The 25,419-nt window shown below is 52.7% G+C and overlaps 1 protein-coding gene across 3 annotated transcripts in view; it reads right to left on the reverse strand.

The window, feature by feature from the left end:
* Nucleotides 1-2,140: 2,140 nt before the first annotated feature.
* Nucleotides 2,141-25,419, reverse strand: part of LOC110512950 (serine/threonine-protein kinase 24) — a 46,937-nt gene continuing 23,658 nt past the window's right edge. The window contains exons 6-12 of one of the 3 annotated variants that reach the window (XM_090206687.1): nt 17,009-17,166; nt 16,356-16,541; nt 14,914-15,065; nt 14,240-14,414; nt 12,862-12,998; nt 6,073-9,940; nt 2,141-6,013 (exon numbers count right to left, since the gene is read on the reverse strand). In XM_090206687.1, the coding sequence (XP_090062813.1) occupies nt 9,901-9,940; nt 12,862-12,998; nt 14,240-14,414; nt 14,914-15,065; nt 16,356-16,541; nt 17,009-17,166 (848 nt within the window). In that variant the 3' untranslated portion in view covers nt 2,141-6,013; nt 6,073-9,900. Of the gene's footprint in view, nt 6,014-6,072; nt 9,941-12,861; nt 12,999-14,239; nt 14,415-14,913; nt 15,066-16,355; nt 16,542-17,008; nt 17,167-25,419 lie in introns of those variants that run through there. The other 2 variants (XM_090206688.1, XM_090206689.1) reach the window with 2 other exon arrangements.

The raw sequence follows: 25,419 nt of genomic DNA on the forward strand, positions 1-25,419 counted from the left end.
CACACCTCCATTAATACAGTGTGTCTGTAGACACACCTCCATTAATACAGTGTATCTGTAGACACACCTCCTCCACACCTCCATTAATTCAGTGTATCTGTAGACACACCTTAATTAATACAGTGTATCTATAGACACACCTCCATTAATACAGTGTATCAGTAGACACACCTCCTCCACACCTCCATTAATACAGTGTATCAGTAGACACACCTCCTCCACACCTCCATTAATACAGTGTATCTATAGACACACCTCCATTAATACAGTGTATCTGTAGACACACCTCCTCCACCACACCTCCATTAATACAGTGTATCTGTAGACACACCTCCTCCACCACACCTCCATTAATACAGTGTATCAGTAGACACACCTCCTCCACACCTCCATTAATACAGGGTATCTGTAGACACACCTCCATTAATACAGTGTATCTGTAGACACACCTCCATTAATACAGTGTATCTGTAGACACACCTCCTCCACACCTCCATTAATACAGTGGATCTATAGACACACCTCCATTAATACAGTGTATCAGTAGACACACCTCCTCCACACCTCCATTAATACAGTGTATCAGTAGAAACACCTCCTCCACACCTCCATTAATACAGTGGATCTATAGACACACCTCCATTAATACAGTGTATCAGTAGACACACCTCCTCCACACCTCCATTAATACAGTGTATCTATAGACACACCTCCATTAATACAGTGTATCTGTAGACACACCTCCTCCACACCTCCATTAATACAGTGTATCAGTAGACACACCTCCATTACTACAGTGTATCTATACACATCTCCTCCACACCTCCATTAATACAGTGGATCTATAGACACTCCTCCTCCACTACACCTCCATTAATACAGTGTATCAGTAGACACACCTCCATTACTACAGTGTATCTATACACATCTCCTCCACACCTCCATTAATACAGTGGATCTATAGACACACCTCCTCCACTACACCTCCATTAATACAGTGTATCTGTAGACACACCTCCTCCACCACACCTCCATTAATACAGTGTATCTGTAGACACACCTCCTCCACCACACCTCCATTAATACAGTGTGTCTGTAGACACACCTCCATTAATAGTGTATCTGTAGACACACCTCCTCCACCACACCTCCAATAATACAGTGTATCTGTAGACACACCTCCTCCACACCTCCATTAATGCAGTGGATCTGTAGACACACCTCCTCCACACCTCCATTAATACAGTGGATCTATAGACACACCTCCATTAATACAGTGTATCTGTAGACACACCTCCTCCACACCTCCATTAATACAGTGGATCTGTAGACACACCTCCATTAATACAGTGTGTCTGTAGACACACCTCCTCCACACCTCCATTAATACAGTGGATCTGTAGACACACCTCCTCCACACCTCCATTAATACAGTGGATCTGTAGACACACCTCCTCCACACCTCCATTAATACAGTGGATCTGTAGACACACCTCCTCCACACTTCCATTAATACAGTGGATCTGTAGACACACCTCCTCCACACCTCCATTAATAGTGTAGCTAGCCAACTTTAGCCAGTTAGCTTGGGTGGGTGACTGCTGGTGTGAGTTCAGGATCAACCCTCCTCCTCGGCCAGAGCGTCCAGTGTGAACGCTGTGAAAGCTCAGAGAGCGAAGCGCCCAGAGGACACTCTGGTACTACCAACCTCCAAAACACACATTTTCTTCTTGTGGGAAGTGCGCTAATGACGTCACCACTGTATGCTCTTTCAGGAGCCCGATTGGGTCCAGACTGAGGAGGAAACCTGCGCACATCCCCGACCACCACCTGAAGTGGTCAAGACAGATCTGAACAGGAAGAACACTTGTGTGCGTGTAGAACCCGTCTTTTCAATGTGATCTTCTATTCTGGTCGCAGAAGTCCCATGTCAGTGTAGACACAACCTTATTTCCTGTCCAGTTACGACACAGGAAGTCCCCTCGGCTGGTAGTCTAACTCATTAAGGACCTTAATTGATCAAATCAAGTGAAGAGAGAAAAACCCCAGACACACAAGGCCCTCAAGGCCTGGAGTTTGATACGTGGTGTCCAGGGTCTTCTGCACGTGTGACAAACAGAAATACATCCAGGGACCAGAGTCTGTTAGCAGGAAGTGTTTATTGGTGAGGTCACTGAAAGCTACAGGAGCTTCCATTACCTTGGAGGGGTTCGGATGACAAGCAGAGGTGATACACACAGACAGTCCTAGAAAGCAGCAGATCGTATAAAGGAACCAAAATGTCCGCGTTTCAGTGTTGGCCGTCTGCGGCCCATATCCTTACTCTGATACTGGACTCTAACGGTATAAACATGTCAGATCTCTCTTCAGTTCATCCCTGGGTAGATGATGCAACTCCTCAGCCTTGTTGCTACAGTAGTCAATCAGAAACATATCGTCAACGTATAAGGCTGGGATTCAATACCATCGGCCCTTTTAAACCCTTAAAGGGGCTACTAGGGTTATAGGGGCTAGCGGTATCATACTAGGGTTATAGGGGCTAGCGGTATCATTCTAGGGTTATAGGGGCTAGCGGTAGGGTACTAGGGTCGTAGGGGCTAATTGTGTGTTTAAAATGTGAAATGACAAGGTTGCAAAATGCTGTTGACCTCTAAAACATAATTTAAGAGCATTTCATTTCTAACGTTGTTTTACAATTTGAAACATCTGCTTTAGCAGGTCGGTGAGTTGCCCATTAAAGGAATGCCATGAAATCAAAGCTAGTGATGACAGACAATAGAGATATATTGAGATGCCCATTAAAGCCATGAAATCAAAGCTAGTGATGACAGACAATAGAGACATATTGAGTTGCCCATTAAAGCAATGAAATCAAAGCTAGTGATGACAGACAATAGAGATATATTGAGTTGCCCATTAAAGGAATGCCATGAAATCAAAGCTAGTGATGACAGACAATAGAGACATATTGAGTTGCCCATTAAAGCCATGAAATCAAAGCTAGTGATGACGGACAAGAGAGACATATTGAGTTGCCCATTAAAGGAAAGCCATGAAATCAAAGCTAGTGATGACAGACAATAGAGACATATTGAGTTGCCCATTAAAGGAAAGCCATGAAATCAAAGCTAGTGATGACAGACAATAGAGACATATTGAGTTGCCCATTAAAGCCATGAAATCAAAGCTAGTGATGACGGACAATAGAGACATATTGAGATGCCCATTAAAGCCATGAAATCAAAGCTAGTGATGACAGACAATAGAGACATATTGAGTTGCCCATTAAAGCCATGAAATCAAAGCTAGTGATGACAGACAATAGAGACATATTGAGTTGCCCATTAAAGGAATTAAATCAAAGCTAGTGATGACAGACAATAGAGATATTGTTATGGGATTTCCTGGTCTGCGCAAATACAAAAATCCTTTCAAAATGCATATCATTATTTACTGCCTGTCATCTTCCACGTGTTTCACTATATATTCAGCACATGTCATTTTAATTGTGTTCTAAACATATAAACTGTAAAATATAAAATATAAATTGACATGCATTTAAATATTATACACAAATGTATAATATTTTGTTAATATATAGATATCAGTCCTGATTTAATTAGGCCTATCTTCAGCAGACAATGTAAATGAATGGATCATTTTTTTTTTAGATGATTTAAAAAGCCTATGCAAATCCAACACTAAATCAGTTTACCCTGATTGGTCAAGTCAACCAACGGGGTTGAGATGTTTGTGATGCATTCTCTATCAAAGTTTAAGTCATGTAGTCAAAAATGATTCATTTACGGCCCATATTGAGGCTAAATACACATACAGAACCCTTTTGGTGATATTGTTTCTCTTGGTGTGCCAGTTAAAGGGATGAAGGTGTTGTTCAGGGGTTGGTGGAGACCACATTCACGGGCGGTTCAATTTAAAATGTGCCCCTTTAAAAGCCGCAATGCCTATAAACCGGAATAGGTTTGAATCCCTGCCAGAGTCAACGTATAGCAGAAGACGGACATTAGCAACACTTCTTTTCCTTCAAACACTCGACACAGCTGAGTGAACTCACTACCCATCAACAGAACAGTGTCTATATATACACTGAGCTGAGAGGAGCTGAGTGAACTCACTACCCATCAAGAGAACAGTGTCTATATATACACTGAGCTGGGTGAACTCACTACCCATCAAGAGAACAGTGTCTATATATACACTGAGCTGAGTGAACTCACTATTCGTCAACAGAACAGTGTCTATATATACACTGAGCTGAGTGAACTCACTATTCGTCAACAGAACAGTGTCTATATATACACTGAGCTGAGTGAACTCACTACCCATCAACAGAACAGTGTCTATATATACACTGAGCTGAGAGGAGCTGGGTGAACTCACTACCCATCAACAGAACAGTGTCTATATATACACTGAGCTGAGAGGAGCTGGGTGAACTCACTACTCGTCAACAGAACAGTGTCTATATATACACTGAGCTGAGAGGAGCTGAGTGAACTCACTACCCATCAACAGAACAGTGTCTATATATACACTGAGCTGAGAGGAGCTGGGTGAACTCACTACCCATCAACAGAACAGTGTCTATATATACACTGAGCTGAGAGGAGCTGGGTGAACTCACTACCCATCAACAGAACAGTGTCTATATATACACTGAGCTGGGTGAACTCACTACCCATCAACAGAACAGTGTCTATATATACACTGAGCTGAGTGAACTCACTATCCGTCAACAGAACAGTGTCTATATATACACTGAGCTGAGAGGAGCTGGGTGAACTCACTACCCATCAACAGAACAGTGTCTATATATACACTGAGCTGAGAGGAGCTGGGTGAACTCACTACCCATCAACAGAACAGTGTCTATATATACACTGACCTGAGAGGAGCTGGGTGAACTCACTACCCATCAACAGAACAGTGTCTATATATACACTGACCTGAGAAGAGCTGGGTGAACTCACTACGCATCAACAGAACAGTCCTATATATACACTGAGCTGAGAGGAGCTGAGTGAACTCACTACCCATCAACAGAACAGTGTCCATATATACACTGACCTGAGAGGACCTGGGTGAACTCACTACCCATCAACAGAACAGTGTCCATATATACACTGAGCTGAGAGGACCTGGGTGAACTCACTGCCCATCAACAGAACAGTGTCCATATATACACTGACCTGAGAGGACCTGGGTGAACTCACTGCCCATCAACAGAACAGTGTCTATATATACACTGAGCTGAGAGGAGCTGGGTGAACTCACTACCCATCAACAGAACAGTGTCTATATATACACTGACCTGAGAGGAGCTGGGTGAACTCACTACGCATCAACAGAACAGTGTCTATATATACACTGAGCTGAGAGGACCTGGGTGAACTCACTACCCATCAACAGAACAGTGTCCATATATACACTGACCTGAGAGGACCTGGGTGAACTCACTACCCATCAACAGAACAGTGTCCATATATACACTGAGCTGAGAGGACCTGGGTGAACTCACTGCCCATCAACAGAACAGTGTCCATATATACACTGAGCTGAGAGGACCTGGGTGAACTCACTGCCCATCAACAGAACAGTGTCCATATATACACTGAGCTGAGAGGACCTGGGTGAACTCACTGCCCATCAACAGAACAGTGTCCATATATACACTGACCTGAGAGGACCTGGGTGAACTCACTGCCCTTCAACAGAACAGTGTCCATATATACACTGAGCTGAGAGGACCTGGGTGAACTCACTGCCCATCAACAGAACAGTGTCCATATATACACTGAGCTGAGAGGACCTGGGTGAACTCACTGCCCATCAACAGAACAGTGTCCATATATACACTGACCTGAGAGGAGCTGGGTGAACTCACTACCCATCAACAGAACAGTGTCTATATATACACTGAGCTGAGAGGACCTGGGTGAACTCACTGCCCATCAACAGAACAGTGTCCATATATACACTGACCTGAGAGGAGCTGGGTGAACTCACTACCCATCAACAGAACAGTGTCTATATACACTGAGCTGAGAGGACCTGGGTGAACTCACTGCCCTTCATGGGTTTAAAAGCAGTGGATTGTTATAAGGACAAGTGCACACTTGAAGGGAGTACAGATCAGAGGGTGAGAACACATGTAAACTCAGTCCCTCTGTAGTGAACTTCCTGCTGTGGTTGGTTACTATGGTCACTGACCTAGCCCAACAGGGTCAAACTCCCAAAGAAAACCAAGTGCTGTTGAGTTTCACTGCTCAGTAAAACTGCTGAACAAATGTTTACAACGCATCTCAAAAAACAAAGTCAAGGCATTTTGTCCATTAGAGTCTTAAATATTTACCTTCAACATTATCTACAAAAGCACATCATGACTGTTTGTACACGGTGACTGATGTCTGCAACGTCAGTGACAGCTGAACATATATACAGTTTGGTTTGTTTACAAATAAATCCTACACAGCACAGTGCCCCCAGTGGCTTGGAGGAGCCATCCATCTAAAGCCGTTCACCTGAGGTGCACAAAGACTGCTGCAACAGCCCTGAGGAGCAGGGGGGAGTCTGGAGACCACAGAGAGGAGAGGGGGGAGTCTGGAGACCACAGAGAGGAACAGGGGGAGTCAGGAGACCACAGAGAGGAACAGGGGGAGTCAGGAGACCACAGAGAGGAGAGGGGGGAGTCTGGAGACCACAGAGAGGAGCAGGGGGGAGTCTGGAGACCACAGAGAGGAGAGGGGGGAGTCTGGAGACCACAGAGAGGAGCAGGGGGAGTCAGGAGACCACAGAGAGGAGCAGGGGGGAGTCTGGAGACCACAGAGAGGAGCAGGGGGAGTCTGGAGACCACAGAGAGGAGCAGGGGGGAGTCAGGAGGCCACAGAGAGGAGAGGGGGGAGTCTGGAGACCACAGAGAGGAGCAGGGGGGAGTCTGGAGACCACAGAGAGGAGAGGGGGGAGTCTGGAGACCACAGAGAGGAACAGGGGGGAGTCTGGAGACCACAGAGAGGAGCAGGGGGGAGTCTGGAGACCACAGAGAGGAGCAGGGGGGAGTCTGGAGACCACAGAGAGGAGCAGGGGGGAGTCTGGAGACCACAGAGAGGAGCAGGGGGGAGTCAGGAGACCACAGAGAGGAGCAGGGGGGAGTCAGGAGACCACAGAGAGGAGCAGGGGGAGTCTGGAGACCACAGAGAGGAGCAGGGGGGAGTCTGGAGACCACAGAGAGGAGCAGGGGGGAGTCTGGAGACCACAGAGAGGAACAGGGGGGAGTCTGGAGACCACAGAGAGGAGCAGGGGGGAGTCTGGAGACCACAGAGAGGAGCAGGGGGAGTCTGGAGACCACAGAGAGGAGCAGGGGGGAGTCAGGAGGCCACAGAGAGGAGAGGGGGGAGTCTGGAGACCACAGAGAGGAGCAGGGGGGAGTCTGGAGACCACAGAGAGGAGAGGGGGGAGTCTGGAGACCACAGAGAGGAACAGGGGGGAGTCTGGAGACCACAGAGAGGAGCAGGGGGGAGTCTGGAGACCACAGAGAGGAGCAGGGGGGAGTCTGGAGACCACAGAGAGGAGCAGGGGGGAGTCAGGAGGCCACAGAGAGGAGAGGGGGGAGTCTGGAGACCACAGAGAGGAGCAGGGGGGAGTCTGGAGACCACAGAGAGGAGAGGGGGGAGTCTGGAGACCACAGAGAGGAACAGGGGGGAGTCTGGAGACCACAGAGAGGAGCAGGGGGGAGTCTGGAGACCACAGAGAGGAGCAGGGGGGAGTCTGGAGACCACAGAAAGGAGCAGGGGGGAGTCTGGAGACCACAGAGAGGAGCAGGGGGGAGTCAGGAGACCACAGAGAGGAGCAGGGGGGAGTCAGGAGACCACAGAGAGGAGCAGGGGGAGTCTGGAAACCACAGAGAGGAGCAGGGGGGAGTCTGGAGACCACAGAGAGGAGCAGGGGGGAGTCTGGAGACCACAGAGAGGAGCAGGGGGAAGTCAGGAGACCACAGAGAGGAGCAGGGGGGAGTCTGGAGACCACAGAGAGGAGCAGGGGGGAGTCTGGAGACCACAGAGAGGAGCAGGGGGGAGTCTGGAGACCACAGAGAGGAGCAGGGGGGAGTCTGGAGACCACAGAGAGGAGCAGGGGGAAGTCAGGAGACCACAGAGAGGAGCAGGGGGAGTCTGGAGACCACAGAGAGGAGCAGGGGGGAGTCTGGAGACCACAGAGAGGAGCAGGGGGAAGTCTGGAGACCACAGAGAGGAGCAGGGGGGAGTCTGGAGACCACAGAGAGGAGCAGGGGGGAGTCTGGAGACCACAGAGAGGAGCAGGGTGGAGTCTGGAGACCACAGAGAGGAGCAGGGGGGAGTCTGGAGACCACAGAGAGGAGCAGGCGGGAGTCTGGAGACCACAGAGAGGAGCAGGGGGGAGTCTGGAGACCACAGAGAGGAGCAGGGGGGAGTCTGGAGACCACAGAGAGGAGCAGGGGGGAGTCTGGAGACCACAGAGAGGAGCAGGGGGGAGTCAGGAGACCACAGAGAGGAGCAGGGGGGAGTCAGGAGACCACAGAGAGGAGCAGGGGGGAGTCAGGAGACCACAGAGAGGAGCAGGGGGGAGTCTGGAGACCACAGAGAGGAGCAGGGGGGAGTCTGGAGACCACAGAGAGGAGCAGGGGGAAGTCAGGAGACCACAGAGATGAGCAGGGGGGAGTCTGGAGACCACAGAGAGGAGCAGGGGGAAGTCTGGAGACCACAGAGAGGAGCAGGGGGGAGTCTGGAGACCACAGAGAGGAGCAGGGGGGAGTCTGGAGACCACAGAGAGGAGCAGGGGGAAGTCTGGAGACCACAGAGAGGAGCAGGGGGGAGTCTGGAGACCACAGAGAGGAGCAGGGGGAAGTCAGGAGACCACAGAGAGGAGCAGGGGGGAGTCTGGAGACCACCGAGAGGAGCAGGGGGGAGTCAGGAGACCACAGAGAGGAGCAGGGGGGAGTCTGGAGACCACAGAGAGGAGCAGGGGGGAGTCTGGAGACCACAGAGAGGAGCAGGGGGGAGTCTGGAGACCACAGAGAGGAGCAGGGGGAAGTCAGGAGACCACAGAGAGGAGCAGGGGGGAGTCTGGAGACCACAGAGAGGAGCAGGGGGGAGTCAGGAGACCACAGAGAGGAGCAGGGGGGAGTCTGGAGACCACAGAGAGGAGCAGGGGGAAGTCAGGAGACCACAGAGAGGAACAGGGGGGGGGGGGGGGGGGTCGGGGGTGGTACTCTGGTTTTAGGGGTGGTGGTGGGGGGGGGGGGGTCTCCCTCTAGTTCCAGACAGACTGGGTCCATACTGATGGGTCTCCCTCTGGTTCCGTCCGACTGGGTCCATACTGATGGGTCTCCTCTGGTTCCAGACAGACTGGGTCCATACTGATGGGTCTCCTCTGGTTCCAGACAGACTGGGTCCATACTGATGGGTCCTCCTCTGGTTCCAGACAGACTGGGTCCATACTGATGGGTCCTCCTCTGGTTCCAGACAGACTGGGTCCATACTGATGGCTCCTCCTCTGGTTCCAGACAGACTGGGTCCATACTGATGGGTCTCCCTCTGGTTCCGTCAGACTGGGTCCATACTGATGCGTCCTCCTCTGAGAAGCAGTGTCTCCTTGCTCTTGGGTTAATTCTCCAGCAGTGTTAACAGAGTGACTGGGCTCTACTGCCCCCTCTGATCTCCACAGGTTTATCAAGTTACTAAAAGAGGCCTTGGAGTTGATCACCAAGCGTCGGGTGTGTTCAGGGTTCTCCAGCAGGAATGTGTGACGGAGACCTATGGTGTTATCCAGGCTGACCTCTAACCTCTGACTGGACCACAGACAGGGGGCGGGACCTGGGAGAGGCGGGCTGGGGCAGAGAGCCAATCACTAGGGAGAAGAGCACGAAGACTTCCTGCCTGAAGAAAATCTAAGAGAGAGGAGAGAGAAGATGGAGATAGGTTAGGACAGTGGACAGGTGTGGGTTTAGATGTATCTATAGGGGTTAGTGGTAGGGTACTAAGGTTAGCGGTAGGGTACTAGGGTTAGTGGTAGGGTACTAGGGCTATAGGGGCTAGTGGTAGGGTACTAGGGTTAGCGGTAGGGTACTAGGGCTATAGGGGCTAATGGTAGGGTACTAGGGTTAGCGGTAGGGTACTAGGGTTAGTGGTAGGGTACTAGGGCTATAGGGGCTAGTGGTAGGGTACTAGGGTTAGCGGTAGGGTACTAGGGCTATAGGGGCTAATGGTAGGGTACTAGGGTTAGCGGTAGGGTACTAGGGTTAGCGGTAAGGTACTAGGGCTATAGGAGCTAGTGGTAGGATACTAGGGTTAGTGGCAGGGTACTAGGGTTAGTGGTAGGGTACTAGGGTTAGTGGTAGGGTACGAGGGTTATAGGGGTTAGTGGTAGGGTACTAGGGCTATAGGGGCTAGTGGTAGGGTACTAGGGTTAGTGGTAGGGTACTAGGGCTATATGGGCTAGTGGTAGGGTACTAGGGTTAGTGGTAGGGTACTAGGGTTATAGGGGTTAGTGGTAGGGTACTAGGGCTATAGGGGCTAGTGGTAGGGTACTAGGGTTAGTGGTAGGGTACTAGGGCTATAGGGGCTAGTGGTAGGGTACTAGGGCTATAGGGGTTAGTGGTAGGGTACTAGGGTTATAGGGGTTAGCGGTAGGGTACTAGGGCTATAGGGGCTAGTGGTAGGGTACTAGGGTTAGTGGTAGGGTACTAGGGCTATAGAGGCTAGTGGTAGGGTACTAGGGGTATAGGGGCTAGTGGTAGGGTACTAGGGTTAGCGGTAGGGTACTAGGGCTATAGGGGCTAATGGTAGGGTACTAGGGTTAGCGGTAGGGTACTAGGGTTAGTGGTAGGGTACTAGGGCTATAGGGGCTAGTGGTAGGGTACTAGGGTTAGCGGTAGGGTACTAGGGCTATAGGGGCTAATGGTAGGGTACTAGGGTTAGCGGTAGGGTACTAGGGTTAGTGGTAGGGTACTAGGGCTATAGGGGCTAGTGGTAGGGTACTAGGGTTAGCGGTAGGGTACTAGGGCTATAGGGGCTAATGGTAGGGTACTAGGGTTAGCGGTAGGGTACTAGGGTTAGCGGTAAGGTACTAGGGCTATAGGAGCTAGTGGTAGGATACTAGGGTTAGTGGCAGGGTACTAGGGTTAGTGGTAGGGTACTAGGGTTAGTGGTAGGGTACGAGGGTTATAGGGGTTAGTGGTAGGGTACTAGGGCTATAGGGGCTAGTGGTAGGGTACTAGGGTTAGTGGTAGGGTACTAGGGCTATATGGGCTAGTGGTAGGGTACTAGGGTTAGTGGTAGGGTACTAGGGTTATAGGGGTTAGTGGTAGGGTACTAGGGCTATAGGGGCTAGTGGTAGGGTACTAGGGTTAGTGGTAGGGTACTAGGGCTATAGGGGCTAGTGGTAGGGTACTAGGGCTATAGGGGTTAGTGGTAGGGTACTAGGGTTATAGGGGTTAGCGGTAGGGTACTAGGGCTATAGGGGCTAGTGGTAGGGTACTAGGGTTAGTGGTAGGGTACTAGGGCTATAGAGGCTAGTGGTAGGGTACTAGGGGTATAGGGGCTAGTGGTAGGGTACTAGGGTTAGCGGTAGGGTACTAGGGCTATAGGGGCTAATGGTAGGGTACTAGGGTTAGCGGTAGGGTACTAGGGTTAGTGGTAGGGTACTAGGGCTATAGGGGCTAGTGGTAGGGTACTAGGGTTAGCGGTAGGGTACTAGGGCTATTGGGGCTAATGGTAGGGTACTAGGGTTAGCGGTAGGGTACTAGGGTTAGCGGTAAGGTACTAGGGCTATAGGAGCTAGTGGAGGGTACTAGGGTTAGTGGCAGGGTACTAGGGTTAGTGGTAGGGTACTAGGGTTAGTGGTAGGGTACTAGGGTTATAGGGGTTAGTGGTAGGGTACTAGGGCTATAGGGGCTAGTGGTTGGGTACTAGGGTTAGTGGTAGGGTACTAGGGCTATATGGGCTAGTGGTAGGGTACTAGGGTTAGTGGTAGGGTACTAGGGTTATAGGGGTTAGTGGTAGGGTACTAGGGCTATAGGGGCTAGTGGTAGGGTACTAGGGTTAGTGGTAGGGTACTAGGGCTATAGGGGCTAGTGGTAGGGTACTAGGGCTATAGGGGTTAGTGGTAGGGTACTAGGGTTATAGGGGTTAGCGGTAGGGTACTAGGGCTATAGGGGCTAGTGGTAGGGTACTAGGGTTAGTGGTAGGGTACTAGGGCTATAGAGGCTAGTGGTAGGGTACTAGGGGTATAGGGGCTAGTGGTAGGGTACAAGGGTTAGGTTAGTGGTAGGGAACTAGGGTTATATGGGTCTGTGGTAAGGTACTAGGGTTATAGGGGTTAGTGGTAGGGTACTAGGGTTATAGGGGTTAGTGGTAGGATACTAGGTTATAGGTGTTTGTGGTAGGGTACTAGGGCTATAGGGGCTAGTGGTAGGGTACTAGGGTTATAGGGGTTAGTGGTAGAGTACAAGGGTTAGGTTAGTGGTAGGGTACTAGGGTTATAGGGGTTAGTGGTAGGGTACTAGGTTATAGGTGTTTGTGGTAGGGTACTAGGGCTATAGGGGCTAGTGGTACGGTACTAGGGGTATAGGGGTTAGTGGTAGGGTACTAGGGTTATAGGGGTTAGTGGTAGGGTACAAGGGTTAGGTTAGTGGTAGGGTACTAGGGTTATAGGGGTTAGTGGTAGGGTACTAGGGGTATAGGGGTTAGTGGTAGGGTACAAGGGTTAGGTTAGTGGTAGGGTACTAGGGTTATAGGGGTTAGTGGTAGGGTACTAGGGGTATAGGGGTTAGTGGTAGGGTACTAGGGTTATAGGGGCTAGTAGTCACACCTCTGCAGTCTGTTAACCAGCTGTGTGACCAGGGAGTCAGAGATCCCAGGGTAGGCCTCCTCAGCTAGGAGAATAGCTTCTCTCAGTTCATCTAGAGCCATGGGGTTCCCATTCACTGCCTCCTGACGCTGCTTCAACTGGAGGACAGAGAGACGGGAACAACAGGGTTAGGAGGGAGGACAGAGAGAAGGGAACACAACAGGGTTAGGAGGGAGGACAGAGAGAAGGGAACAAAAGGGTTAGGAGGGAGGACAGAGAGAAGGGAACACAACAGGGTTAGGAGGGAGGACAGAGAGAAGGGAACACAACAGGGTTAGGAGGGAGGACAGAGAGAAGGGAACACAACAGGGTTAGGAGGGAGGACAGAGAGAAGGGAACACAACAGTGGTAGGAGGGAGGACAGAGAGAAGGGAACACAACAGGGTTAGGAGGGAGGACAGAGAGAAGGGAACACAACAGGGTTAGGAGGGAGGACAGAGAGAAGGGAACACAACAGGGTTAGGAGGGAGGACAGAGAGAAGGGAACAAAAGGGTTAGGAGGGAGGACAGAGAGAAGGGAACACAACAGGGTTAGGAGGGAGGACAGAGAGAAGGGAACACAACAGGGTTAGGAGGGAGGACAGAGAGAAGTGAACACAACAGTGGTAGGAGGGAGGACAGAGAGAAGGGAACACAACAGGGTTAGGAGGGAGGACAGAGAGAAGGGAACACAACAGGGTTAGGAGGGAGGACAGAGAGAAGGGAACACAACAGGGTTAGGAGGGAGGACAGAGAGAAGGGAACACAACAGGGTTAGGAGGGAGGACAGAGAGAAGGGAACACAACAGGGTTAGGAGGGAGGACAGAGAGAAGGGAACAGCAGGGTTAGGAGGGAAGACAGAGAGAAGGGAACAACAGGGTTAGGAGGGAGGACAGAGAGAAGGGAACAGAAGGGAAGGCTGGGGGTTGGGTTGGTCTGTCTGACCATGGCCGGGGGTTGGGTTGGTCTGTCTGAACATGGCCGGGGGTTGGGTTGGTCTGTCTGATCATGGCCAGGGGTTGGGTTGGTCTGTCTGACCATGGCCGGGGGTTGGGTTGGTCTGTCTGCGCTATGGCCGGGGGCTGGGTTGGTCTGTCTGACCATGGCCGGGGGTTGGGTTGGTCTGTCTGAACATGGCCGGGGGTTGGGTTGGTCTGTCTGACCATGGCCGGGGGTTGGGTTGGTCTGTCTGACCATGGCCGGGGGTTGGGTTGGTCTGTCTGCGCTATGGCCGGGGGTTGGGTTGGTCTGTCTGACCATGGCCGGGGGTTGGGTTGGTCTGTCTGAACATGGCCGGGGGTTGGGTTGGTCTGTCTGTGACAGGGGAGAGCTCCCCTATGACAGGGGAGAGCTTCTTACTTCGGCCAGAGAAGGAGAGATGATGGTGGAAAACAGCCTCCCTGAAATGCCTCCACTCTCCACTTCCTGTCCCTCTCCCCCGTTCTGCAGTTTCTTAGGATCCTTCTCTCTGATGGTGAAGATCCAGTCATCACTCCCAAAGTTGTTCCCGCCTGACGCCTGCCCATCCTGCTCCCTGATTGGACAAGATAGACCAGAGTCAGGACTCTAATTGGCTCAGCACGATAGCATGACTCAATAGCCTTGGTTAAAGTAGTGCACTGCAAAGGGAAGAGGGTTCCATTTAGTATGCAATCTAGGTCTGATCCTGACTTACGAGTCAGACTCATCTGAGTTGGACTCTGCCTGCAGTCTAGGTCTGATCCTGACTTACGAGTCAGACTCGTCTGAGCTGGACTCTGCCTGCAGTCTAGGTCTGATCCTGACTTACGAGTCAGACTCGTCTGAGCTGGACTCTGCCTGCTGTCTGGTCTGCCTAGGTCTAATCCTGACTTACGAGTCAGACTCTTCTGAGCTGGACTCTGCCTGCTGTCTGGTCTGATCCTGACTTACGAGTCAGACTCGTCTGAGCTGGACTCTGCCTGCTGTCTGGTCTGATCCTGACTTACGAGTCAGACTTGTCTGAGCTGGACTCTGCCTGCTGTCTGGTCTGCCTAGGTCTGATCCTGACTTACGAGTCAGACTCGTCTGAGCTGGACTCTGCCTGCTGTCTGGTCTGCTCAGCCTTCCACCTCCTGTATCTATCCACCAGCTCTGTCAGGTACGATGTCTTCTTGGCGTGACGCACAATCAGCTTGTGTTTCAACAGCTCTTTGGCAGTGGGCCTCTGCAGAGAGAGAGGGGGAAAGGGAAGGAGGAAAGCAGAAGGGATGAGAAGGAAGTTTAAGCAAGGTGAGGAGTGGAGAGACAGGACTGGATACAGAGAGGGTAAAACTACGCAGGCACAGATGCACAAATTACTTCCAAATGCTCTCTGATATTGCCAGGCCAGCGAATGGAAGTAAAATCAGTTGAAAGCAGGTAGGAAACACCTTCAAGCCCCAACGCAACACTTCAAAGGGAAGTAAAACCAGTTGAAACCAGTTAGGTTCGGGGTTTAAACGTGTTTCCTAACAGAACACTTCAAAGGGAAGTAAAACCAGTTGAAACCAGTTGAGACCAGTTAGGTTTGGGGTTTAAACGTGTTTCCTAACAGAACACTTCAAAGGGAAGTACAACCAGTTGAAACCAGTTAGGTTTGGGGTTTAAACGTGTTTCCTAACAGAACACTTCAAAGGGAAGTAAAACCAGTTGAAACCAGTTAGGTTTGGGGTTTAAACGTGTTTCCTAACAGAACACTTCAAAGGGAAGTACAACCAGTTGAAACCAGTTGAAACCAGTTAGGTTTGGGGTTTAAACATGTTTCCTAACAGAACACTTCAAAGGGAAGTACAACCAGTTGAAACCAGTTAGGTTTGGGGTTTAAACGTGTTTCCTAACAGAACACTTCAAAGGGAAGTACAACCAGTTGAAACCAGTTGAAACCAGTTAGGTTTGGGGTTTAAACGTGTTTCCTAACAGAACACTTCAAAGGGAAGTAAAACCAGTTGAAACCAGTTAGGTTTGGGGTTTAAACGTGTTTCCTAACAGAACACTTCAAAGGGAAGTACAACCAGTTGAAACCAGTTGAAACCAGTTAGGTTTGGGGTTTAAACATGTTTCCTAACAGAACACTTCAAAGGGAAGTACAACCAGTTGAAACCAGTTAGGTTTGGGGTTTAAACGTGTTTCCTAACAGAACACTTCAAAGGGAAGTAAAACCAGTTGAAACCAGTTGAAACCAGTTAGGTTTGGGGTTTAAACGTGTTTCCTAACAGAACACTTCAAAGGGAAGTAAAACCAGTTGAAACCAGTTGAGACCAGTTAGGAAACACGTTTAAACCCCAAACCTAACAGAACACTTCAAAGGGAAGTAAAACCAGTTGAAACCAGTTGAAACCAGTTAGGTTCGGGGTTTAAACGTGTTTCCTAACAGAACACTTCAAAGGGAAGTAAAACCAGTTGAAACCAGTTGAGACCAGTTAGGTTCGGGGTTTGAAAGTGAACACTTCTGAAGCCTAACTAAAGGAACACTTACGAAGCTTGGCTCCTTGTTTAGGCAGGCCTCCACAAACTCCTTGAGGGGCTTGCTGTAGTTCCCCTCCAGGGTAGGAGGGGTGTTCTTTGGGATAAGGAACAGCACTTTCATCGGGTGTAGCTCAGAGTGTGGGGGTTCTCCTTTAGCCAGCTCTATACATGTTATACCCAGAGACCAGATGTCTGCCTGCAACACAGAGGGGACAGGGAGAGAGATGTTTCCACCTTCGGACCATCCAAAATGACACCCTACTGTTTATATATTATATTGACCCGAGTCCTATGGGCTAGTGTACTATATAGGGAATAGGGTGCCGATTCAGATGTAGACTTTGTGTGACATTTGGGATAACGTCTTTGTTGTCATTAGAAACAGAACTTCCTGTATGACCCCTGAGTCGTAGGCTGACTGTAACCTCCGACCTCTCACCATAGAGTCGTAGGCTGACTAATCTCTGACCTCTCACCATAGAGTCGTAGGCTGACTAATCTCTGACCTCTCACCATAGAGTCGTAGGCTGACTAATTTCCGACCTCTCACCATAAAGTCGTAGGCTGACTAATCTCTGACCTCTCACCATAGAGTCGTAGGCTGACAAATCTCTGACCTCTCACCATAGAGTTGTAGGCTGACTGTAACCTTCGACCTCTCACCTTACAGTCGTAGGCTGACTGCTTGATGACCTCTGGAGCCATCCAGAAGGGCGTGCCAACGAAGGTGCTGCGTTTGAGCTGGGTGTCTGTTAGCTGTCCTGCCACCCCAAAGTCTGCCAGCTTCACCTCCCCACGCTCCGACAGCAGGACGTTGGCAGCTGAGGGAGAGATGAGAGCAGTTTGGATCACAATGAAGCCAGGGGTAGGACCGACCAGGACTCAAACCCAGAATGGAACTAGGGGGTAGGACCGACCAGGACTCAAACCCAGAATGGAACTAGGGGGTAGGACCGACCAGGACTCAAACCCAGAATGGAACTAGGGGGTAGGACCGACCAGGACTCAAACCCAGAATGGAACTAGGGGGAAGGCCCGACCAGGACTCAAACCCAGAATGGAACTAGGGGGTAGGACCGACCAGGACTCAAATCCAGAATGGAACTAGGGGGTAGGACCGACCAGGACTCAAACCCAGAATGGAACTAGGGGGTAGGACCGACCAGGACTCAAACCCAGAATGGAACTAGGGGGTAGGACCGACCAGGACTCAAACCCAGAATGGAACTAGGGGGAAGGCCCGACCAGGACTCAAACCCAGAATGGAACTAGGGGGTAGGACCGACCAGGACTCAAACCCAGAATGGAAACAAGGCGTAGGCCCGACCAGGACTCAAACCCAGAATGGAACCAAGGGGAAGGCCCGACCAGGACTCAAACCCAGAATGGAACTAGGAGGTAGGCCCGACCAGGACTCAAACCCAGAATGGAACTAGGGGCTAGGCCCGACCAGGACTCAAACCCAGAATGGAACTAGGGGCTAGGCCCGGCCAGGACTCAAACCCAGAATGGAACTAGGGGGAAGGCCCGACCAGGACTAAAACCCAGAATGGAACTAGGGGGAAGGCCCGACCAGGACTCAAACCCAGAATGGAACCAAGGGGTAGGCCCGACCAGGACTCAAACCCAGAATGGAACCATGGGGTAGGCCCGACCAGGACTCAAACCCAGAATGGAACCAGGGAGTAGGCCCGACCAGGACTCAAACCCAGAATGGAACTAGGGGTAGGCCCGACCAAGACTCAAACCCAGAATGGAACCAGGGGTAGGCCCGACCAAGACTCAAACCCAGAATGGAAACAAGGGGTAGGCCCGACCAGGACTCAAACCCAGAATGGAACCAAGGGGAAGGCCCGACCAGGACTCAAACCCAGAATGGAACTAGGGGGTAGGCCCGACCAGGACTCAAACCCAGAATGGAACTAGGGGCTAGGCCCGACCAGGACTCAAACCCAGAATGGAACTAGGGGCTAGGCCCGACCAGGACTCAAACCCAGAATGGAACTAGGGGGAAGGCCCGACCAGGACTCAAACCCAGAATGGAACTAGGGAGTAGGACCAACCAGGACTCAAACCCAGAATGGAACTAGGGGGAAGGCCCGACCAGGACTCAAACCCAGAATGGAACCAGGGGGAAGGCCCGACCAGGACGCAAACACAGAATGGAACTAGGGGGTAGGCCCCACCAGGACTCAAACCCAGAATGGAACCAGGGGGAAGGCCCGACCAGGACTCAAACCCAGAATGGAACCAAGGGGTAGGCCCGACCAGGACTCAACCCCAGAATGGAACTAGGGGGTAAGCCCGACCAGGACTCAAACCCAGAATGGAACTAGGGGCTAGGCCCGACCAGGACTCAAACACAGAATGGAACTAGGGGGAAGGCCCGACCAGGACTCAAACCCAGAATGGAACTAGGGGGCTAGGCCCGACCAGGACTCAAACCCAGAATGGAACTAGGGGCTAGGCCCGACCAGGACTCAAACCCAGAATGGAACTAGGGGCTAGGCCCGACCAGGACTCAAACCCAGAATGGAACTAGGGGGAAGGCCCGACCAGGACTCAAACCCAGAATGGAACTAGGGGCTAGGCCCGACCAGGACTCAAACCCAGAATGGAACTAGGGGCTAGGCCCGACCAGGACTCAAACCCAGAATGGAACTAGGGGGATGGCCCGACCAGGACTCAAACCCAGAATGGAACTAGGGGGATGGCCCGACCAGGACTCAAACCCAGAATGGAACCAAGGGGTAGGCCCGACCAGGACTCAACCCCAGAATGGAACTAGGGGGTAGGCCCGACCAGGCCTCAAACCCAGAATGGAACTAGGGGCTAGGCCCGACCAGGACTCAAACCCAGAATGGAACTAGGGGCTAGGCCCGACCAGGACTCAAACCCAGAATGGAACTAGGGGCTAGGCCCGACCAGGACTCAAACCCAGAATGGAACTAGGGGAAAGGCCCGACCAGGACTCAAACCCAGAATGGAACCAAAGGGTAGGCCCGACCAGGACTCAAACCCAGAATGGAACTAGGGGGAATGCCCGACCAGAACTCAAACCCAGAATGGAACTAGAGGGAATGCCCGACCAGGACTCAAACCCAGAATGGAACCAGGGGCTAGGCCCGACCAGGACTCAAACCCAGAATGGAACCAGGGAGTAGGCCCGACCAGGACTCAAACCCAGAATGGAACCAGGGAGTAGGCCCGACCAGGACTCAAACCCAGAATGGAACCAGGGAGTAGGCCCGACCAGGACTCAAACCCAGAATGGAACCAAGGGGTAGGCCCGACCAGGACTCAACCCCAGAATGGAACTAGGGGGTAGCCCCGACCAGGACTCAAACCCAGAATGGAACTAGGGGCTAGGCCCGACCAGGACTCAAACCCAGAATGGAACTAGGGGCTAGGCCCGACCAGGACTCAAACCCAGAATGGAACTAGGGGGAAGGCCCGACCAGGACTCAACCCCACAATGGAACTAGGGGGTAGCCCCGACCAGGACTCAAACCCAGAATGGAACTAGGGGCTAGGCCCGACCAGGACTCAAACCCAGAATGGAACTAGGGGCTAGGCCCGACCAGGACTCAAACCCAGAATGGAACTAGGGGGAAGGCCCGACCAGGACTAAAACCCAGAATGGAACTACGGGGAAGGCCCGACCAGGACTCAAACCCAGAATGGAACTAAGGGGTAGGCCCGACCAGGACTCAAACCCAGAATGGAACTAGGGGGAATGTCCGACCAGAACTCAAACCCAGAATGGAACTAGGGGGAATGCCCGACCAGGACTCAAACCCAGAAAGGAACCAGGGGCTAGGCACGACCAGGACTCAAACCCAGAATGGAACAAAGGGGTAGGCCGGACCAGGACTCAAACCCAGAATGGAACCAGGGAGTAGGCCCGACCAGGACTCAAACCCAGAATGGAACTAGGGGTAGGCCCGACCAAGACTCAAACCCAGAATGGAACTAGGGGTAGGCCCGACCAAGACTCAAACCCAGAATGGAAACAAGGGGTAGGCCCGACCAGGACTCAAACCCAGAATGGAACCAAGGGGAAGGCCCAACCAGGACTCAAACCCAGAATAGAACTAGGGAGTAGGCCCGACCAGGACTCAAACCCAGAATGGAACCAGGGAGTAGGCCCGACCAGGACTCAAACCAAGAATGGAACTAGGGGGATGGCCCGACCAGGACTCAAACCCAGAATGGAACCAAGGGGTAGGCCCGACCAGGACTCAACCCCAGAATGGAACTAGGGGGTAGGCCCGACCAGGACTCAAACCCAGAATGGAACTAGGGGCTAGGCCCGACCAGGACTCAAACACAGAATGGAACTAGGGGGAAGGCCCGACCAGGACTCAAACCCAGAATGGAACTAGGGGGTAGGCCCGACCAGGACTCAAACCCAGAATGGAACTAGGGGCTAGGCCCGACCAGGACTCAAACCCAGAATGGAACAAGGGGCTAGGCCGGACCAGGACTCAAACCCAGAATGGAACTAGGGGGAAGGCCCGACCAGGACTCAAACCCAGAATGGAACTAGGGGCTAGGCCTGACCAGGACTCAAACCCAGAATGGAACTAGGGGCTAGGCCCGACCAGGACTCAAACCCAGAATGGAACTAGGGGGATGGCCCGACCAGGACTCAAACCCAGAATGGAACTAGGGGGATGGCCCGACCAGGACTCAAACCCAGAATGGAACCAAGGGGTAGGCCCGACCAGGACTCAACCCCAGAATGGAACTAGGGGGTAGGCCCGACCAGGACTCAAACCCAGAATGGAACTAGGGGCTAGGCCCGACCAGGACTCAAACCCAGAATGGAACTAGGGGCTAGGCCCGACCAGGACTCAAACCCAGAATGGAACTAGGGGCTAGGCCCGACCAGGACTCAAACCCAGAATGGAACTAGGGGAAAGGCCCGACCAGGACTCAAACCCAGAAAGGAACCAGGGGCTAGGCACGACCAGGACTCAAACCCAGAATGGAACAAAGGGGTAGGCCGGACCAGGACTCAAACCCAGAATGGAACCAGGGAGTAGGCCCGACCAGGACTCAAACCCAGAATGGAACTAGGGGTAGGCCCGACCAAGACTCAAACCCAGAATGGAACTAGGGGTAGGCCCGACCAAGACTCAAACCCAGAATGGAAACAAGGGGTAGGCCCGACCAGGACTCAAACCCAGAATGGAACCAAGGGGAAGGCCCAACCAGGACTCAAACCCAGAATAGAACTAGGGAGTAGGCCCGACCAGGACTCAAACCCAGAATGGAACCAGGGAGTAGGCCCGACCAGGACTCAAACCAAGAATGGAACTAGGGGGATGGCCCGACCAGGACTCAAACCCAGAATGGAACCAAGGGGTAGGCCCGACCAGGACTCAACCCCAGAATGGAACTAGGGGGTAGGCCCGACCAGGACTCAAACCCAGAATGGAACTAGGGGCTAGGCCCGACCAGGACTCAAACACAGAATGGAACTAGGGGGAAGGCCCGACCAGGACTCAAACCCAGAATGGAACTAGGGGGTAGGCCCGACCAGGACTCAAACCCAGAATGGAACTAGGGGCTAGGCCCGACCAGGACTCAAACCCAGAATGGAACTAGGGGCTAGGCCGGACCAGGACTCAAACCCAGAATGGAACTAGGGGGAAGGCCCGACCAGGACTCAAACCCAGAATGGAACTAGGGGCTAGGCCCGACCAGGACTCAAACCCAGAATGGAACTAGGGGCTAGGCCCGACCAGGACTCAAACCCAGAATGGAACTAGGGGGATGGCCCGACCAGGACTCAAACCCAGAATGGAACTAGGGGGATGGCCCGACCAGGACTCAAACCCAGAATGGAACCAAGGGGTAGGCCCGACCAGGACTCAACCCCAGAATGGAACTAGGGGGTAGGCCCGACCAGGACTCAAACCCAGAATGGAACCAAGGGGAAGGCCCAACCAGGACTCAAACCCAGAATAGAACTAGGGAGTAGGCCCGACCAGGACTCAAACCCAGAATGGAACCAGGGAGTAGGCCCGACCAGGACTCAAACCAAGAATGGAACTAGGGGGATGGCCCGACCAGGACTCAAACCCAGAATGGAACCAAGGGGTAGGCCCGACCAGGACTCAACCCCAGAATGGAACTAGGGGGTAGGCCCGACCAGGACTCAAACCCAGAATGGAACTAGGGGCTAGGCCCGACCAGGACTCAAACACAGAATGGAACTAGGGGGAAGGCCCGACCAGGACTCAAACCCAGAATGGAACTAGGGGGTAGGCCCGACCAGGACTCAAACCCAGAATGGAACTAGGGGCTAGGCCCGACCAGGACTCAAACCCAGAATGGAACTAGGGGCTAGGCCGGACCAGGACTCAAACCCAGAATGGAACTAGGGGGAAGGCCCGACCAGGACTCAAACCCAGAATGGAACTAGGGGCTAGGCCCGACCAGGACTCAAACCCAGAATGGAACTAGGGGCTAGGCCCGACCAGGACTCAAACCCAGAATGGAACTAGGGGGATGGCCCGACCAGGACTCAAACCCAGAATGGAACTAGGGGGATGGCCCGACCAGGACTCAAACCCAGAATGGAACCAAGGGGTAGGCCCGACCAGGACTCAACCCCAGAATGGAACTAGGGGGTAGGCCCGACCAGGACTCAAACCCAGAATGGAACTAGGGGCTAGGCCCGACCAGGACTCAAACCCAGAATGGAACTAGGGGCTAGGCCCGACCAGGACTCAAACCCAGAATGGAACTAGGGGCTAGGCCCGACCAGGACTCAAACCCAGAATGGAACTAGGGGAAAGGCCCGACCAGGACTCAAACCCAGAATGGAACCAAAGGGTAGGCCCGACCAGGACTCAAACCCAGAATGGAACTAGGGGGAATGCCCGACCAGAACTCAAACCCAGAATGGAACTAGAGGGAATGCCCGACCAGGACTCAAACCCAGAATGGAACCAGGGGCTAGGTCCGACCAGGACTCAAACCCAGAATGGAACCAGGGAGTAGGCCCGACCAGGACTCAAACCCAGAATGGAACCAGGGAGTAGGCCCGACCAGGACTCAAACCCAGAATGGAACCAGGGAGTAGGCCCGACCAGGACTCAAACCCAGAATGGAACTAGGGGGATGGCCCGACCAGGACTCAAACCCAGAATGGAACCAAGGGGTAGGCCCGACCAGGACTCAACCCCAGAATGGAACTAGGGGGTAGCCCCGACCAGGACTCAAACCCAGAATGGAACTAGGGGCTAGGCCCGACCAGGACTCAAACCCAGAATGGAACTAGGGGCTAGGCCCGACCAGGACTCAAACCCAGAATGGAACTAGGGGGAAGGCCCGACCAGGACTAAAACCCAGAATGGAACTAGGGGGAAGGCCCGACCAGGACTCAAACCCAGAATGGAACTAAGGGGTAGGCCCGACCAGGACTCAAACCCAGAATGGAACTAGGGGGAATGCCCGACCAGAACTCAAACCCAGAATGGAACTAGGGGGAATGCCCGACCAGGACTCAAATCCAGAAAGGAACCAGGGGCTAGGCACGACCAGGACTCAAACCCAGAATGGAACTAGGGGTAGGCCCGACCAAGACTCAAACCCAGAATGGAACTAGGGGTAGGCCCGACCAAGACTCAAACCCAGAATGGAAACAAGGGGTAGGCCCGACCAGGACTCAAACCCAGAATGGAACCAAGGGGAAGGCCCAACCAGGACTCAAACCCAGAATAGAACTAGGGAGTAGGCCCGACCAGGACTCAAACCCAGAATGGAACCAGGGAGTAGGCCCGACCAGGACTCAAACCAAGAATGGAACTAGGGGGATGGCCCGACCAGGACTCAAACCCAGAATGGAACCAAGGGGTAGGCCCGACCAGGACTCAACCCCAGAATGGAACTAGGGGGTAGGCCCGACCAGGACTCAAACCCAGAATGGAACTAGGGGCTAGGCCCGACCAGGACTCAAACACAGAATGGAACTAGGGGGAAGGCCCGACCAGGACTCAAACCCAGAATGGAACTAGGGGGTAGGCCCGACCAGGACTCAAACCCAGAATGGAACTAGGGGCTAGGCCCGACCAGGACTCAAACCCAGAATGGAACTAGGGGCTAGGCCGGACCAGGACTCAAACCCAGAATGGAACTAGGGGGAAGGCCCGACCAGGACTCAAACCCAGAATGGAACTAGGGGGTAGGACCGACCAGGACTCAAACCCAGAATGGAACCAGGGGGAAGGCCCGACCAGGACTCAAACCCAGAATGGAACTAGGGGGAAGGCCCGACCAGGACTCAAACCCAGAATGGAACCAGGGGGAAGGCCCGACCAGGACTCAAACCCAGAATGGAACTAGGGGGTAGGCCCCACCAGGACTCAAACCCAGAATGGAACCAGGGGGAAGGCCCGACCAGGACTCAAACCCAGAATGGAACCAGGGAGTAGGCCCGACCAGGACTCAAACCCAGAATGGAACCAGGGAGTAGGCCCGACCAGGACTCAAACCCAGAATGGAACTAGGGGGATGGCCCGACCAGGACTCAAACCCAGAATGGAACCAAGGGGTAGGCCCGACCAGGACTCAACCCCAGAATGGAACTAGGGGGTAGCCCCGACCAGGACTCAAACCCAGAATGGAACTAGGGGCTAGGCCCGACCAGGACTCAAACCCAGAATGGAACTAGGGGCTAGGCCCGACCAGGACTCAAACCCAGAATGGAACTAGGGGGAAGGCCCGACCAGGACTAAAACCCAGAATGGAACTAGGGGGAAGGCCCGACCAGGACTCAAACCCAGAATGGAACTAAGGGGTAGGCCCGACCAGGACTCAAACCCAGAATGGAACTAGGGGGAATGCCCGACCAGAACTCAAACCCAGAATGGAACTAGGGGGAATGCCCGACCAGGACTCAAACCCAGAAAGGAACCAGGGGCTAGGCACGACCAGGACTCAAACCCAGAATGGAACAAAGGGGTAGGCCGGACCAGGACTCAAACCCAGAATGGAACCAGGGAGTAGGCCCGACCAGGACTCAAACCCAGAATGGAACTAGGGGTAGGCCCGACCAAGAC

Source organism: Oncorhynchus mykiss, chromosome 18 (assembly GCF_057628025.1).
Source record: "Oncorhynchus mykiss isolate SJ-2025 chromosome 18, ASM5762802v1, whole genome shotgun sequence".
Taxonomy (NCBI): domain Eukaryota; kingdom Metazoa; phylum Chordata; class Actinopteri; order Salmoniformes; family Salmonidae; genus Oncorhynchus; species Oncorhynchus mykiss.